General features: G+C 42.5%; 3 protein-coding genes across 5 annotated transcripts in view; 1 reads left to right on the forward strand and 2 right to left on the reverse strand.

The window, feature by feature from the left end:
* LOC117590144 (protein eva-1 homolog C-like) overlaps positions 1 to 5,729 on the forward strand; it is a 28,474-nt gene extending 22,745 nt beyond the window's left edge. The window contains exons 6-12 of one of the 3 annotated variants that reach the window (XM_034282517.1): positions 1,167 to 1,343; positions 1,422 to 1,565; positions 1,633 to 1,899; positions 2,020 to 2,343; positions 3,025 to 3,356; positions 4,587 to 4,749; positions 4,811 to 5,729. In XM_034282517.1, the coding sequence (XP_034138408.1) occupies positions 1,167 to 1,343; positions 1,422 to 1,565; positions 1,633 to 1,899; positions 2,020 to 2,343; positions 3,025 to 3,356; positions 4,587 to 4,749; positions 4,811 to 5,109 (1,706 nt within the window). In that variant the 3' untranslated portion in view covers positions 5,110 to 5,729. Of the gene's footprint in view, positions 1 to 1,166; positions 1,344 to 1,421; positions 1,566 to 1,632; positions 1,900 to 2,019; positions 2,344 to 3,024; positions 3,357 to 4,586; positions 4,750 to 4,810 lie in introns of those variants that run through there. The other 2 variants (XM_034282518.1, XM_034282519.1) reach the window with 2 other exon arrangements.
* Positions 5,730 to 9,971: 4,242 nt separating this feature from the next.
* Positions 9,972 to 11,922, reverse strand: LOC117590149 (phenoloxidase-activating factor 2). The gene is made up of 2 exons (XM_034282530.1): positions 11,739 to 11,922; positions 9,972 to 11,339 (listed from the first exon to the last, which is right to left on the reverse strand). The coding sequence occupies exon 2, from the start codon at positions 11,331 to 11,333 to the stop codon at positions 10,047 to 10,049; it is 1,287 nt and encodes a 428-aa protein (XP_034138421.1). The 5' UTR covers positions 11,334 to 11,339; positions 11,739 to 11,922; the 3' UTR covers positions 9,972 to 10,046.
* A 1,439-nt stretch (positions 11,923 to 13,361) lies between these two features.
* On the reverse strand, positions 13,362 to 17,475 carry LOC117590147 (tensin-1-like). The gene is made up of 2 exons (XM_034282527.1): positions 17,288 to 17,475; positions 13,362 to 15,094 (listed from the first exon to the last, which is right to left on the reverse strand). The coding sequence occupies exon 2, from the start codon at positions 15,050 to 15,052 to the stop codon at positions 13,445 to 13,447; it is 1,608 nt and encodes a 535-aa protein (XP_034138418.1). The 5' UTR covers positions 15,053 to 15,094; positions 17,288 to 17,475; the 3' UTR covers positions 13,362 to 13,444.
* Positions 17,476 to 18,376: the final 901 nt, after the last annotated feature.

Genomic DNA, 18,376 nt, shown 5'->3' on the forward strand with positions numbered 1-18,376 from the left:
TGCCGAGTATAATGTAATTAAGGAGACTCTTTTTTTTTGTTCTTTTTTTTCCCTAAATTGTCTGTTATCTTTTGCTCATTACGGACACCAGCGACAAGTAATAAAACTGCAAAGTACGAGTGGGAAACGTTGAAAAATAACGGCCGGGTTATGTGCGTCGAAAGGGAAAGAAAGGGCAGGGAACGCACCCGCACCATGCAGATAAGGCGGATAGGGCGGATGAGGCTGATGCGACTGATGCGGAGCCTCATCCTGAGCTGCACGACACAAGCAGCGCATGGACCCAGCTGGCCGGCGGAAGAGGCTGGAGCTAGGGGCGCCTGGGGAGTGGCTTCTGCGGGCGGCACATTGCGGTCATAAAAATGCCAATTTTCAACTTTTCTCACGTTTAGCCGTAATAAAACGTGTACTCGCCGAAGAACCAAGAAATCACGGCTCTCAATAGGTCGGCTACCCCGGCGGCAGGTGGAAAGCACACTAAGCGTGTGTTCTCGTGCCCCAGAGGCCTGTGGGAAAAAACCAACCAGGAAAACCTTTGGGCAAGGCCCAAGCAACCCCCCCACACAGTTAACCAAATATTTACCAAATTTATTAAACTTTATCCCTATGTTGATGCTGAAGGTTCCATTTCAATGCCTATACATAATATACTTACCAAAGGACCCTGAAACACAAAATCTAACGCCGGGGTCTGTACATAAACTCTCGCCCTAACATATTTATGGGACTTGTTCCGGATAGATATGAAATAGATAGAAACTACAGCTTCTACAAGACCATAACGATCTACATGAACTGAAGGACTAAAAATAGTCGGTACCATCTGAAAAAAAAGAGAGAGACACGTGCTGCCGAAAGGTAGCTTCCATTTTTTGGCTGCAAAAGTTGGAAGAAAGTTATGGGAAAATCTGAGTGCGGCGGGGATCCCCGGCCACTTATATTCACAGAAGAACTTTCTGAATTTATCAATTTATATAATATGAATAACATATAAATAATAATAAATAAATACCATCAGAAATTCCAAAACCGATTGAGATGATGCATTGAGATTTACGAGCTACACCCACTACGTGGGTGTGTGGGTGTGTGCTTTGCATACATAACTTGTACATTTTATTTAAATATATTTATGGCTTATAATTTCTCTTTCCACTGAATTCCAGACGAATTCCGAAGCAAGGTGGCCTGCGAGAACGACAATATGCCGCTTGTGTGCAATCCCTACTCTCGCATTGCCATATACAGCGCCTCCTTCGGCCACACAGAACGAGAGAGCGTACAGTGTGGGGGACAGGGCGCCGGAGTCAGCACTGGTACCAGCGAAGACAACGGCAGGCCGAGTAAGTAGCGCTGAGAGGGTTGGCGATTTTTTGCTAGTGGTAGTCTTACGTTGGCAATTTCAATCAAATATTTTGCAGCCTGCCTGGTGTCGTACGCCACGGAGACAGTGATGCAGATCTGCCATGGGCGGCGACGCTGCTCGGTAACCGCAGATGCTGGCACATTCGGTCGTCCGTGCAAGGCCGATGTGCGAATGTACCTAAAAGTTGTGTACACATGCAGTGAGTACCTCACCAGCGAGAACAGAGATTCATTAAATGTATTAACATTCCCCTGTACTGTTTCCAGTTCCACGCAAAGTGCTGAAGGATCGCTACGAGACAGCGCCGGAGGGCGACGAGCCACAGCAGTCTGAGCTCGACATGGACCAAGATGAGCTCTATGACGAAGACCAGTTCTACAAAGAGTCCGAAGCCATTCCGCCAGCCCCCAAGCTTCAAGGCGCTATTCCAAATGTCGGTATGCCCTTCGAGTTCGGGAATGGCGCGCTAGGAGTGGGTACTTCAAGCACACTCCTTCCACCACTTCTTTCGCTTGACGATGGCTTATTAGAAGGTAAGTCAAACAATTTAATTTTTTGGCATTTATCCCTGTTTAAGAAACAGACCAACAATAATTGGGAAGATTCAATATGGATCATAGCTGTCCTCGACTAGAAAACTTTTTCTTTCACAGAAAAACTTGTGTCATCTTTACGGCTGCTTGATCGGATAAAAACAGCGTTGAACCAAGACTTTGTCACTGAGATAGCTGACTCGGCGGTACACACGACTGCTTCCAGTGAAGAGATCGGTGCAATCGAAGGTTCACAATCAAGTTCAGAACCGACACCCGAAACCATCGCCGCTGATGGAAACGCTATTTTCAAACGCAAGTGCGTTAATGTCGATGATTGGGGAGTCATTGGACTGAACTGTACCGAAGAGGACATCGTTACGGAGCAGGTCGAGGTCATTGGTTTCTTGGTAAATTGGCTCAGCTGCTATGTCCATATACGAAGTGAGTGTGGATGTCCCTAGCTATTACATAGCAACATACATATGTATGTACATATGTATATGTACCGCTGGATAACGTTCGTTTTTGCACGAAACCTTCATGTGTAAATAATCAAAGTTTTACTTCACACAAACTCTCGTCCAAACACCCCTTGGTGCCATACCTACAAAAACACATATGTAATAGGGAATAAATATACAATATGTACATATGTGGGAATGAATAGTGAAGAATCCACAAACACTGATAGCACCTCAAAGCATTTACCACGGGAAAATCACGTCCCAACACTCTGGAGACGACAGACAATAAGTAAGCGTGGCCAGGCTCGCTGCCTTTCATTCCCGAAGAAAAGCCTTGCTGAATGCGCTGTCATAAGTAGTAAAGTCAACTCAGCAAGCTAGACATGTAGCACACAAGCTTGCAGCAACAGCTCCCCACACGGCAAAAGAGTTTTCATTTCATTCATGTCCCTTGACACAAACATGCGAGTTAAAGTTCAGCCCGGCTTGTTTTAGCCACACGACCAAGCAACGCTCCTATATGTCCTTCGGACATGTCCGCAGGAGATGATAACTTTCTACGTCATTAGCATAGTCCACTAACACTATTTGATGTGAAACTCGATTGCCCTGACTTCAGTATTTATTTGTTTTTGTTCTCTCTTTCATGGGCAAGCAGAACATCAGGAGCAATTTTACCTATACCTAATCATATCGGTGGCGGCTGGCGTTCTCCTCTGTCTGACGCTTGTCATTGGCCGGCTCGCGCTGCAGAAACGGCGCGGTGAACGGAAGAACAGCGGCTCAAGTGCTAGCGGGGTCGCCAAGGCCTTTGCAGATACTCAAGGTGCCAGCACAGGGGTCGGAAATGGGGGTGCAAGCAGGTTTCATCAGGCGGCAACAAGAGAATCCCACCTGCCAGACTCCTTTGCAGATGACATATCTGACATCGACGCCGACATCGACCTAACAGGTCCGATGCCACTGCCCAGTCTATCGTCTCGGAACGAGGTAAGTCGCTTAACAATTCTTTCCAGAAAAGTGCACCAGAAAAGATTCTCATGCCAACCATGATGAATGCCAATAGCCAACAAATTTTTTGATTGTTAATCATCAGTGATAGGGAAATTCACATCACTGTTTCGACCATTCTAACATTGTTGCTCAGAACAATTTCAATTATCCGACCCAATCTTCACAACGTTTTCTAGCAATCCTTGTATGTCTCTACTATAATAATGATTAGTGTCCCTACGCTCGCAGCAGTCCATAAATCCAAATGCTGTGCTTTGCTTTGCGGCAAAGATTAGAGGCTTGCCGCATGACCAACTTCCCCTACCTCTAGCTCTACCCCTACACCTGCCACTACCACTACCCATCCCAGCACAGTTAGTGTCTCGGACAGCAGCCATTGCCAGAGGTAAATACACAGGCATTACTAATTATGCAAATCTAATTGTTGGTGCAGTCGACCATGTGTGACGAGGAAGGGACACAAAAGTTAAAGAAAACCGAGCATTGTTTGTGATGGAAATTGGAAGTAGAGCGGGGAGGCTGCCTCGTTTCTTACTGTTGTCAGGGTAGGGCACAAGTGCAGTTGCTTTCCTATGGCCATTAAATCCTTTTCTCGCAAACAAAGGACCCTAGACTTTGAAGCACTGGGAGTCGTTTGTCCTGCCACAGCCTGCCAGGTGGAGGCATCCTTGCTCCGAATGCTCTCTGCAACAATTTCTTTGCCCTTTGTACTGCGCCATGCGTACTGAGAGGAAAAGAGCAAAAACAACGGGACGGCAGGGATCCGATGCACATATAGTACAAACGCACAACCTCGTATACACAGACATACATGTACATATTTACACATATTTTCTTCAATCTTTATGTCTGCTCTGTCAACACACTGGGTTTTGCATACCCTCTAAGGTAACACCCTGAGCCGACAATCATTCTGATTTCTGTCTTCTGCTCTAAGAAAGTAGATTGATCAGTGTGCTGGCACAATCTTGGTTATTTTGTGCTTTCTCTTATAGCCTTAGACTTGAATATACGGTATAGCTTATTCCCCTACATTAGCTTGATAGCGGAGTGCAGGGCTGGATTGCCAGCCAACGCCAACGAGCACTAATGAGTGCCAGCCCAGCCTAACTTTATGCCACACTCTGCTCTCTCTTTTTATGTCCTTTGTGGACGCGCCGTCACCATGAACACACACAAAACTGACTATGTGCTGGCAAACAAAAGACCTACATGACATACGCACCGACGCCCAAGTGCAGCTACGGAGGCCTACCAGGGGCACTCTCGCACCCTACCTCTGGAGCAACCACTGTTCTGATGGCTCCGCACTCGCAGGCCAGTTACACTACCATGGGTCATCCCACAACAAACGGGCCCCTGACAATGGGTGAGGATACGATCAGTTTACTTATGTACTTTAAATTGCAAAATCTACTTGGTTCCTGTAGGTGCTCACTTCCTTGGACCCTCCGGACTGAGCACGGTTTCACCAGCGTACTTGGGAGGTGCTGTCATGGTGGCTGGACATCACCACACTCTGCGACGCACGCTGATACCCACCAGCATGGGAATAATGAGCTCCCCCTCCCCGCCGCCGACTTCGATGAGTACTGGCCATCCCCTGCCACTAACAGCCATGCCCTCAACCTCGAACAGCGGCTGTGGGATCTACTACGATAGCACAGTGCCACGCAATCTGTCGCGTGGCGTGTCTACAGAGAGCAGCGCTCAGTATTTCTACGGGTGACACTCGCTAAACCGGAAGGCTTCCTTGCCGATCGCAATTGCAGTGCGACCCTCTCACATGGGCTTTAACATGCTGCCGCTGACGGCAACCATGGGCTCGCAGGCAAGCTCCAGTGCCGATGGCCGAGCAAGTCGCTCGGGGACTCCTCCTAACAGCAACAGCAACAAGCCGGGCATACCAGCCATCACCGTGACCGACTCGCCAGCGCCAGCGCCAGCCTCTATGGCTCTGCCGAGCAAATTGCTCTCCCTGAAATCTCCCAGGTCCTTTGGGACTATGCAGCCAAAGCAGGAGTTCGAACAATCTTCCAAATCGACCAACAATATTGAGGGTGGTCTGCAAATTTGCGCCTCCGGGCGCAGTCAGTGCTTCTAGGAACCAATTTCAGTGGCTGTACAGTGACGTCCATTGGGCAAGCATCTACTCTATTTGTAAATATTGACAGACTTGTTTACTCTTAAGTAATTAGACCTTTGTGTAAGAGACTAGGTGCCAGAGATTTTAAATGATAACTGCTGTTCAGAGGCTTATCCGTTGACAACCGTTAACAACAAAAACTAACACGATGCAGAACTAAGTAGTCCCAAATGAAAGGATTTATATCACTGTATTACGTATTACCAACAATATGACAGTACCATGTACTTATTAATAGATCAATGAACATTACTTGCATTCATATTCATGCTCTTCAGTGAAATGCGATTATAAAAGTGTAACTACATATGTACATACATATGTGGTGTTGAAGTTTTAAATATTGTAACGACTAAAACAAGTGCCGATTGCGTAACTCGCACAACACCATGTTTATTGATTTGTAAACCACCCATGATACATAGTTCTCCAAAGGGTTTGAACATGCCGACCATATAGTAATTTTACGTTAGTTATAGGCCATATTAAACTCAAAAGAAGAAAACTAACAGGGAGAATTTGTTGGATCCGGTCCATGTTGGTGACGGGGATACTCGCGATCCCCTTTTACAGATGCACAGTTGCGTTCGTTTGTGCTTAATACCCATAAGATGAAAACATTTATCCATTCATACCGTTAACATTTCAAAAACATAGTACGAGTTCAAGCAGCACATGAGCAATAGCACCTGGTTGCAGGTGCAGTAGCAGGTTAACAAAGTTGTAAGCCGAAATGTCTTTATTGCCATTGAGGCTCGAGTATCACATACGAAGAGAGAAAAACACTCCCCAGAGTAGTTTAAAATAAGATCATAGAAATTGTTGAACCCTTTCGGATAACTAGCCATACATATACATATACATATACATTTACATATACATACATATGTAGTTAAATGAGCTAGTTGGCCTTAATAATGTGAATGTTACTTTCAGTCCATTAATAATCGAACATTTGTTTTCAATGCCAATGGCTCGCGAAAAGCGAATGCCCATATATTAAAAATACTCCATCTGTAAGATTAATGAGAGACCATATTACAACTATTTCGTGGATCAAATTCGGCAGCGTAAACCATTCTCATGTTTTACAATAGTTTTTGTTTAGGGCGAAGTAATGAAACAGGGTAATAAATAAATATACGTATAAAAATGAAGTTACTCCATTACATATGTACTCACATATTTATGTACATGTATGCACTCTTACCTATGGGTACACAGGACATTTTAAAGGATTTATGAAGGTATGATTTTAACTGAGAGAAAGCATTCTTTGTAAGTGCACTCCGTTAATGAGTGTTATCAACATATTATGTAGCTATTTTACCTCCCCAATCATCTATTTTTGTCCCTTTCAACGGTAACCAGAGTATGCTCGGGGTACTGTTTAAGTTCGGGGTATGGCACGAGTACCCTTTTAACCACTGCCACTGAACACACAAGTAAGTAAATCGCATACTGCTAGTTCTAAACTTAATTGCTCAACGGGTAGGAACCCGAGTGCAACAAAAGCATTCAATTCAGCACACAAACGGGAATGGCAGTGACAGGCAGGCCCAATAGCGAAAGTCGCTGGCTGGTTGTTAAAGGGAAATCTATTCAGTTTCTGGCTCCCCGACGTTCTCCCTGCTTGATCTGCTCTTGGCAGGCTCAACTCGAGTGCAAACCCGTATCCGGGTCGGTACGTTTATCCTGAAACGAGGATGTTGCCGAACTTGAAATTCGTTTTTCTTAATATCTGTCTGCAGCCAAACTACAAAGACTAATGGATTGCAATTGATTAGGTCTGTCAATAATGATGAAGCAGCACATAATGCACACACAGACAGGGCAGTGGTAAGTGGGCCAAGTGGAAGTGGACGTGAACGGCTCTTGTTGCGAAAATGTCTTGTGGGGAATAACTTTTTGTTTTTGCCTAGAGGACTTGGACTTGGAAGTCCTTACTAGCCGTGTAGTAATGTTAATGGCCACCCAAGACAAGCCCTCAGAGACGGTTGGTCACCCGCCTCCCAGTGGCAACGAGTTGTTAATTGCGCCCTGCCAGAAGTGGGCACCTCTGGAAGCATGGTTAATATATTGAAGTGAAACTTCTTCATTTGCACCACCAGTAAAAGTCTAATTATGATAAGTGGCTGCAAGTAGTTGGCAGTGGCAGAGACAGAGCCAGCGACAGCGCCAGAGCCAGAGCCAGAGCCAGATAGAGAAATTAGACGGGTGGATGTGGATGGGACCCACCGGCAGTGGCCAACATGCAGAGTAAATACTTCAAGCGATGCTGTTGGTACGACAACAAAACTTTTTCAATTATAAATATTAAATAGCCACAAGCACTTTGGAATAAATTCCACTTGCAAATGAGTAGCGAACAATTCCACTTAACGAACCTCAATCCAAGGATATTCACATGCGTCCCATTATTATTTTGGAGCTCCGTTCACCTCAAAAATATGTATTCAGCACACTTGCTAGGTAGCAGTAATCAAAATATTCGTAAAATATTCGTACAAGCATGATAAATCCATAACTTTTTTGTACGACAGTGTCTAACGCACTAGAGAGTGTAGTAGTTGCGACAATTCTTAGTACTAATATGAGGAATTATTATGTGAAAAACGGTACGACTTTTTCCAGGAACATTTTAGCAAGTCACACACACTACTGAAGATTTCAGTTCATAATATTTTAGAACTGTGGTACATATAAAATATAAATCCTTTTTATATTTGTGTATTTTTATCAAGCAATCGAACTAAACGAATTATGTGCATCTAAAACATGTAGGTTTCTTGCGGAGTATCGTGTAAATATTAGTTTTTGTTCTTTACAGACTTATAAGTGTATCATACATACATCTGTTCATATGGCCTTAATTAGGAGCTCCGTTGAGGCAAAACAATTAAATTAAAGATGCGTCCTCAGACCGGAACGGTGTCAAAATTCTTGTCACTTCAAATGGGCCCAGCCTTCAAAGTGTTGCAATTATACTTACTCGTATTTACCGCGCAACTAGCGGTATTCCGTGCCCACCATCTGTGTCATGACAAGCAGCTCAGTGGAGCTCAGACTGGCGAAATCCGGAGGACCAAAATGCCGCCATAGTCCGACGGAATTGAAGAATAGGGTAGCTGCCTGCACTTTCTTTTGAACCGTTAGAGTTGGTGGGGATGTTAAGTGGAGTCTCATTTTACTGGTCCACCCTCTGGCACCTCCGCTGGTTGGCAGTTGAAGGTGACAGGCTGACTGTAACTGTAACATGTGCTTAACCCAAAACACGGCCACCCAAGAGAGCGCCTCTTGCGCCGCTCCTCACAGCAACCTAGTTGCAGTTTTTTATTCTCGTATGTGCAACTGCTTCCGAAAAAAATTATGGAAATTAAATTTAAAAGGGGAATTGCTATACGGAAAGGACTGCTGCAAATCACAGCCCGGCTTCTGGGGGAACTGTACCCAGAGGAAAAATGGGGCAACGTTAACTGTGGCAATTCCCACATGGTATACGTTAATGTATGTACATTTGGCTTCCTCTGATCTACGGAAGGTCATAAGCAATGTGGTTTCACTTTAAAATCGATGGGATTAGTATAATGAGGAAGTTTAACAACAGTTTTACTGCTGGTTGAGGTCTCCTCAGGTTAGCCCATACTGTCGACACGACGCCCATGACAACATTGAAGCACATATGTAGGTATTCGACAGCGTGAAAACTTTAAGGTACACCCGCTCCAGCTGATATCCGTACTGTAAGACAGCGGGATTGTGGGCACACAAAGGCAAACGGGCTTTTTGTGGGAGAAACCATATGCATACATATGTACAGAACCGAAACCATAGTGATTTTACACCTTTGCAAACTATGATCACTATGATCGTACACACATACGAGTTGAAGATATTCGGGAATTTTTACAAATCTCCCGCAAATACCAGAAAGTCTACTGCTGTAAGCTTAAAAGCGACTTAAAAACGAACTCAGAGAACGCAAAATGTCACTATCCATGTGGAATCATAGAGAAAATCTATTACAGTAGAGCTCATCAGTTACCCGAACCATATCGGGGCACTGGCAGATTGGCACCAGAATGGGTTCCAGACCGTCTTCCCCCACGATGACTTCTGCAGAAGCTGTCGGGACAAGAATGAGGAGGCGAAGGAATCGCATCTAAACCTGCTCTGATCCCGATTCTACTTTTTTTTAGTTAGAGATTAATTCAAAGAGAAATTTTGTTGTGAACACTACTCGACAAAATCTATCTATCTATCTATATATCCGTTCTTCAGCCAGAATGATGAAATTAATGTACAGTGGCTAAATGTAATAATTAAAATGTACAATTTAAAGCACAGACGTCCTACTGATTACCGGGTATGGAAGTTGTGACGCGTAAGCAGCGTCTCACACGTCCCACCTAGTGACTCTTCGAGTACCGGGTATAAAAAGAGCGTTTTATATTTTTATCATTTTATTAAATATAATTTGTCTATAATAATGAACCGAAAAGTATAGGCTCGGAAAGTAATCAAATGGTATACACCGATGTGCCGAAACCATTGGCCAACATTTGCTGATCAATCCAGTCTCGGGCCAGTGCAACGTTAGCATATGCCGCTGGCACCTCATCGTTGCAGCCAATTCCCCAGGCCACAATGCCGCTCTGTTGATAACGATTCTCTGAGGCGAGTCCTATGGGGCAGGCAAGTGGTGCGCCACCATCGCCTTGGCAGGTGTCCACGCCGCGCTGACCGCCGGCGCACATAAATGACTTATCCAAGGCGAACTTAGGGCCAAGTCGCGTGTTGCGCAGCCGTGTTTGGCAAGTATTAAAGTCCACGACAGGCAACGGCACACTTTTCATTATTACACTATATTTTCCGGGAGATCCAAATACATCCTTGCCCCAGCCAGTGGAAGTACAGGTAATGGAAGGTGCGGCGCTTTCACCTTGTCGTGGCAAGCAGACCACATTGATATGATCGTCCAAAGTAACTGGCTGAGCGAGAACTACAAGCGCAAAATCGTTGGCTATGTTTCGAGCCTTGAATTGCGGATGTGTAATGATGCGTTGCACGACTCTATCTTGATAGGGGAGACGCTCTTTAGTTGTTTGAGAGTCCCACTCGCCAGCTCGCACCATGAAGCTACCCGGAGCATGAGTCTCGACGCAGTGCACCGCAGTCAGAACCACTTGTGGGTGTATCAGTGAACCGGCACAGAAATAGCTGAAATTTCCAGAATGCAGCAGTGCCACTGTCCATGGAAACTCACCAAAACCAGCTTCGTTCTGGGTTACACCGGAGAGCGTAAAATCCAAACCGCCAACGTTGCGAATGCCGCAGCCCCGAGGCTGGTTCGGTCGTTTATCCAACGGCGTCGGGTTCAGCGTCTCGCTACGTGTTCTATTGCCATCGCAACATATGTCCACGGAGGAGGGGCAGACTGGATCGTCATTGTTAAAGCGGATATCGATTACACCGAATCCGTCAAAGGTCTCGTCCTCCGTTACACTGTTGGTAGACGGGTCACATTTGTAATAAGGAACACAATTGCACGTAGCCGTCTTTCCGCTGATCGAGTTAAAATTCGTCAGTGGACTGGAGGGATCTATTGGCTCTGGCGTTACTACTACTCCAATTCCACTAGATGGCCGTGTTAAAGGTGGATTGTTCGATGGGATACTTGGATTGGTGTTGAATATTTCTTGAATGTTTTTCTCAGCGGTTGAGTCTTGCTGCGGAGCCCCTTTAGCACTTAAAGTGAAAAGGGCGGCCAATACTACCAAATGGCAAAGGTTCCTATACCCATTCATCGTAGTCTGTAATTAAAAAGAAATGGACATTTCTTGTACATATTTTGTGTATGATGGAACACACGATATTCCTCTTGCCTACTTCTGTTACAATATCTGTTCTCTGTCTGGAGAAGTATATTGTCTTGGCTATTCAATTACTAAACTCTAAAAACTATATACTCGGACGTACTATGTATACACGCATATGTACATAAATACATTCATACATACATACATACATATGTAAGTGTACATTGTAATCTTCTTTGTATTTATTAACTTTTAACTAATTTTCTATGCTTAATGCTTGTTTTGCATCCAGCTACTGTTTATTGTCAATTTACATATTTTAAACATCGTTCACATCGTTATCGTTCAAATAAGAAAATTTCAAGTGTAAAGCCCGATCAACACATTACTCACTTGTTTCTTAATTTTAGTATAACCTTGACTTAGCGGCGATTTTTATGAGTAACTTTAAGACTGAGGCGAAACCCAATCTCATTTGATAACCTGCCTTTGGTTTTAGTAATCTACGGGTTACGGATTGTGGCGCCTCGACAGCTGTGAACACGAACGAAGCTTCGCGGCGACTGCCGCTGAAAGCTGGGAATCAAATGAGATAAGTAAGTTGAGTGAGTTGAAATTCAAGGTACATTCATACATACATACATATGTAGGTACTCCTAGGCATACGTAGCCCCGACATTAACTTTATTTGCGAATCTTATTGTCGACTCGAACAGGCAGAGAGCAGTTTTGTCTCCCGAACCCTGATAAGAGCTGTGATGGGAATATGAAATTAAGAGCGACTGGAATTGCTTTGATATGAGAGTGTAACTACTCGTATTGAACAGTTTCCTGTCAAACCGGTTTAGTTATATACCAGTACATTTATTTATTTATTCAAGCTGATTCACACTCTTCTCATCGTATGAAGAGATGAGGCTTTGCCTGTAGAGCTCAACCTAATATGAGCCCTTCTTTCTGGGGTTGCTCTTAATATACTCGGATGCATATAAGATTACAATGCGACCAACTTGAATACGTCACCCATCAAAACCTAAGATTCGATTTAACATGTGAAAGCTTTGTAGAGAGGTGGAATTACACTTAAAAAAGCAACTGCTTCAAAACTTTTGTTTAATGTTTTTTCTAGTGTCTAATTTTTTTACTATAATGTAAACTCACTATTAAGAAGTCATAAGTGAGGTGGGTATACAATATTCACAGCAGAAGATCAAATCACAATGCTGTCACTTCTGTCAAATCTGTACGACTTCTCTCCTCACTCACAATTTGAGAAAATGCCGGTAGTTGAGCACTGACCTCACTGCTAAAGAAGGCTCGGTCATAAAAGAATTGGAGCATTATGAGGAGTTACAGCGAGGACACATAGTCGAGAAAAGTGTTTAAAATGTCTGTCGTTCCCAATGTTTTTGTTTATATCTCAGAAATCGGTTGCCTTTAGCCAGCACTGTTGCCATCGGGGAGCGAAGATGTTGCATGTCGTTGATCTTGTTGGCTTTCTTATCTTTCGAATGCGAAACTGATACATACTCAGCCTAACTTACCGAAACCTATCGAAAAACTCACTCAGGCCAAAGCACGCAGAGCAAGTTTCTTCAAACAAATATTCAAAAAACTTGATTACAACGAAAATCCAAAAACTTCGTTCACGTTTTCATTACTGTGTTCATCCAAAAAAGAAAAACACTTACCAATAAACACTAGTATTAAAAGGCTGCTCGTGTTACTACGTCTAAAGAAAGTTTTGCGGGAGCTGCGATCTATCCAAGTATCCAAGTACATCTTTAAAACAGATTTAAAATTATACGCTACATCATGCGATTTATACAGGTTCTGATGTGAAAAATCCCTGGGAACTGGAGCAGGATAGCCTAATTCTGTCATACTCGATTGATCGCCCTCCGCAAGTGTCGAAAGTTTTCGCCACTACCAAAGACATAAGATTATTAATACAACAACTAACAATTTTTGTTTATAATTCAATTATTTAATATTGTTTTAATCATCTTGATTGCCAGCTAGGTTAGCTCTTCAGTTTATTTTTAAAATAAATACAAAATGTGTCGGTAAAAACAAGTATAAGAATGACATTACTTTTCTTATAGCATGTTACAGGATGATTTACTCAATGGAAGTACTTTATTGGCAAATGATACAATTGCTGAAGCTGGTTGCGAGGAGGCTAAATCGCAAAAAATGTGGCATTGGTTGTCCTTAGTACCAGTCAGCGGACGTGCTACGAATGCAAATATTGACTTGTTAACGGATCGCTGCAATCCTTCGTCGCTTGCCTTGACACTCCAAAATCGTTGATTTGGGTCCATGCTGAAGTGAGAAATATTCTGCGCTGCATAATGCCGGCGGAAGAAAGTTTTGCGGGTGTTGTCGGTCAATGTAATGCCTTCCTGCGATATTTTTAAATGTACTTCTATTGGAAGGGAATATTTTGCATCCAAGTACATCTGGTGAACGGACTTACGAACGGCCTCGAGCCCAGTGAGCGATTCCGTATCACACTGGTATAAGTAAAGCACGTTGCATGCAGCGCCCTGTGCAAGAACCTGCTTCTGTCTGCATATAAGTTCATTGTCGCGAGAATAAAGCAGCAGATCCTGATCTGGTATTATGAGAGTGCATGGCAGCGCTAATTTATTAATAGAGTGCTGATAGACAAAGGCTGATAGGGACGTAAATATGGGTTCGTTGGCGCATCCCTTAAGACGAATGCCTCGATTCGTAGGCTCCAGGAGAAAGTGGCGTACCAACTCATAGCCGTTTCCTGATATGCTCGTACTAGGTACACATGGTGGAGCTTTCGCGACCCGCAACACAAGCCCATATGCATCACGATACGTGGTCGAATTTCGTATGATAAATGTGCCGGCCTGTGCTGTACGTAGTAGCTGCACAGCCTCTTCCCGTGTCATATGTGGCTTGTACCAAAATTGTGATGAATCCTTGGCAAACTTCACCAAATGTGGTTCCACATCCTGAGTAACACTAGGTTGCGCTGCCCAACCGTGCTCTTCAGGTGTTACGCATTTTGCAGTTCCTGGTGGGTACGGACTGACGCATCGATCACTGTTGGCCAACTGCTGAGCAACCGGAAATGTTGGCGTCTCCGGACGTTTCTTTTCCACCACAAGGTGAGTGGGATCAACATTTTCTGAGCTCGGAGAAGTGCATAAGGCGGCTTGTTTTGCATATGTGAAGTCCATGTATTTTTGGTGTTTAGATCCATTTATTTCTTGCGTAGAAAGAATGGTCTTATTGAGCTTCTCATGCAGCTCATCGAAATCTTTTTGTATTGATGCTTTTTGGGCCAGATGCGTTGCAGCATTATTTTGTTCTCGCAAAGATTTTTCTTTTCGTTCCATCAACATTTCTTCAAACTCTTGTCGCGACGGCGTCTTTCTTAGCACAGGGTGAGAAGGCGATATTCCGGGTCTTGTGCTCTTGCGAGTGCTTGAGGGACTGCTTGGGTATGTGATTTGTGCTCGCTTTGCACTCGGTGTTTCAAAAACGTTCCCAGAAGGAACATGGCTTAAGTCGCTGGCATTGAATCCCACAGGCACGTTTCCATACGTAAAGGGTTGAGCATTTTCACGTGCATGGTAAGGTATATTTTCTGTGTCATCCGATTCCGGATTCCCACGATTTTCACTAGAAAGTGAACCAACAGGAATAGGTAAATGCACAGTTGTCATTTTGCCGGAAGCCCAGTTTTCAAATGATCAGCGTCTTAAGCACTACAAAACAAAAAAATCATATATATTAATATTTGATTGATTCAAAAATTTGGTAAATAAATTAATAAATAAAAAACTTTTCTAAGAATTTGGTTCTTGACAGATGAAGTCTACAGCATCTACATACATTTGCTTGTATGTTTGTACATATGTGCATACATATGTACATACATTGCTACGATATATTGGTCGGGTCGAATGCAGCTGATGCAACAAAAAGGAGAAGGTACGTGTGAGACGCTTTTTACGCGTCACAACTTTTATACCCGGCACTCAGGACTACATCTAGATGATGCTTTTTCTACATCTAGATGTAGAACACATCGCCAACCACTAGATATCGTTCACATTACAGAGCACGTAATGCCTACTAAATAAAATGCATCAAAAAAATTGGATCAGTTAATCGTATTTTCCAATTTATGAGATATTTAAAACAGCAATAAAATTGGTACTTTTTCCTGCACATTCTGTGCAATAATGACCGCTAGGTTTCACAGCAGATTTTTCGAAAGTGGCGCCATCTATTAAAATTTCTTATACGCAACTTTGATGGTCACTCGTTTTATAATACAGAGCGTTAAAAACCGAGTCTTGGTTTTAACTTTTAAATATTAGCTTTTGGGCACTGTTTCCGCAACTCCTCGCAACCAGTTCAGAATCAAAATCTCGAAATAAAAAGCCAAGTGCTGCTGTTCGACCGAGTCGGAATTCAAATCAATTGAATCTCTTCTTTTCAATTTCGATATTCACCTATTAAATGAATGTTCTTCCTCTTTCTCTATCGTATTCACATATCACATGTATGTTCTATACCAACAAGCTTCTGTCAGTAACTTAATGCTACAAATTCATTTTACTTATACAAAATACTAATTGCTCCCGGCCATAAGCACTTTGCACTAATTTCGCGTAAACAGCCACCAAAACTGGTCATTGGGACAATAGTGCATCTGCACCTCAGCGGTGTTTTGTCAAATTTTACATTTTTTCTTCATCTGTCATCTACATCTACAACACTTCTCACACCAACACGCTCGCCACCCTTCCCTACCCACATACTGCTGACTTGCGGCAGACGCAGAGGCAGCGCCCTCACACAAAAAAAAAACAAATATAAGCTGCGGGACGGGGTGGGTTAAAAGTCGGAAGAGTCCTCGTCAGGGGAAGGGCAGAGACAGGGGCCAAGTGAAGCAGAAGTGTGAATGAGAGAATGTAAAAAGAGAAACAAACGCTGCGGGACAGGGTGGGTTTAGCAACTGGAAATTAATTTCTCCATTGTGGCTATAATAATGATCCGATCGGATCCCAATTTGGTGATCTGATAGATATGGCCATTTCCTACGGAATGGCGTTTTTAGTTTTCTTGTATCTTCAAAACTGTAGATTTGGGAGGTTTTCGCCCTTTTGCGGGGGCGGAAGGGGGCGCGGCTAATTTTTGAAATACACTGGTTTCAGTGTGAGCATACAGCACAAAATTTGGTGGCTCTAGCTCTTATAGTCTCTGAGAACGAGCCGACAAACAAGACGGACAGACGGACAGACAGACATGGCTCTATCGACTCGGGTATTGAAGCTGATCAAGAATATATATACTTTATGGGGTCGGAAACGCTTCCTTCTGTGCGTTACATACAACCGTTATTCGCACAAATACAATATACCCTATTTACTCTTTGAGTACCGGGTAAAAAAAAACGAGTCCCAACTGAGATACTGGTTTGCATACGAGAAAAGTAAGAGTATCCTATGGGAGTCCATCGTATTTAGTGTTAATCGATGTTATGATGTAGTAACAAACATATGGTTTATAACACAAACATACCAATCGTATGTACATATGTACATTATTGTACAAATTTTCTCTAATTTTTTATGATTTTATTCAAATGGTATTTCACGTTTGAAATATTGCTCAAATAACACTTAAATAATTTAGTTTTCCATTAGTTAAGTACTTCCCATATTATCAATACATACTTAAAAGATTTCTTTGCAATTGTATTACATACGCATGATACCAAAATACTATTTTATATATATTTATTTCTCTATGTATTTATTAATGCAATAGTAGCTGTCATACGCACGGAACACATATAGGTTGGCAAACGGTATCAAGGGTATCATATGGTTTTCGATATTATTTACTGCAAAATGCTCAATTCAGCACAAAATCTTTGGGTCACTTACTTATTCACTAAAGACAAAATACCGAGCCTATTTTGGTGTATAGCCGTTTATTTATATAGAAAAGTATGCATACATCTGCAGCATGTACAATTCTATATGTATATTTGCGTTCGTGAGAATCCAAACCACTTTTTTCGTGCTTGAAAAGCGCGTCCGGCATGAACAGAATCTGGCAGTTGACTATCGGGGCAGCTCGCAAGCATAAAAGCTTATTAGTTTCGATTCTCATTTTAGATGCATACATACACTTATAAATATACACATGTACATATGTACGTATGTAAGTATGTATATATGTACAAATTCAGTCTACACATGTTTGTATAGCAAATAAAGCTCCAACGTTCCGATAGTTTAGAAAATTGTAGGATCTTAATAAACATACATACGCCCTCGCATGTACATACATGTCTATGTTTTTATGTGTGTACATTATATAGCATGGAGCCCTCCAAGAGGGGATATAAACGAGGTCAGAGTCAAAATTAAGATTCATCGCATTTGTAAATCGACATAAAGATAAACCGTAAGTCAAAGTGACTTTAATACTTACACAAACAGCTTTAATTAGTATTGCTATTATAGTATAGTATAGTATAGTATAGTATAGTATAGTATAGTATAGTATAGTATAGTATAGTATAGTATAGTATGGTATAGTATAGTATAGTATAGTATAGTATCCTCAGATTGATCCTATTTTGTATATGCCCAATAATTTGCAAGTTCAAAGTACCTTGATTTTTTACAAAGTTTCAGACCTGTACTGGTCCTGAAATATATAATAATAATAATGTTATACAATTAATTTATTGTAATGTAATAATGTAAACCTTTTCAGCCTTTTAAGCAAGAACAAACCACCACAAAGCAATTTTCAAAGTCAATCTTGAATGTTAAAACAAACTACAGTGCGGTTGTTGGGATCCGATTGAAAAATGTTTCTCTTATCTTTAAAATAAAGGATGCCGCAGAAATGGGCTATTTGAGCAGGCGGAAAGGCGTGTGACAAATGCACTTGAAATCAAAAGAGTCTTCACACTAAATCCAGTTATTCCAGTTATTGGGCAAAGTACAAAAATTCGGTTC

The sequence above is a fragment of the Drosophila guanche genome, unplaced genomic scaffold (genome assembly GCF_900245975.1).
Source record: "Drosophila guanche unplaced genomic scaffold, DGUA_6, whole genome shotgun sequence".
Lineage (NCBI taxonomy): Eukaryota > Metazoa > Arthropoda > Insecta > Diptera > Drosophilidae > Drosophila > Drosophila guanche.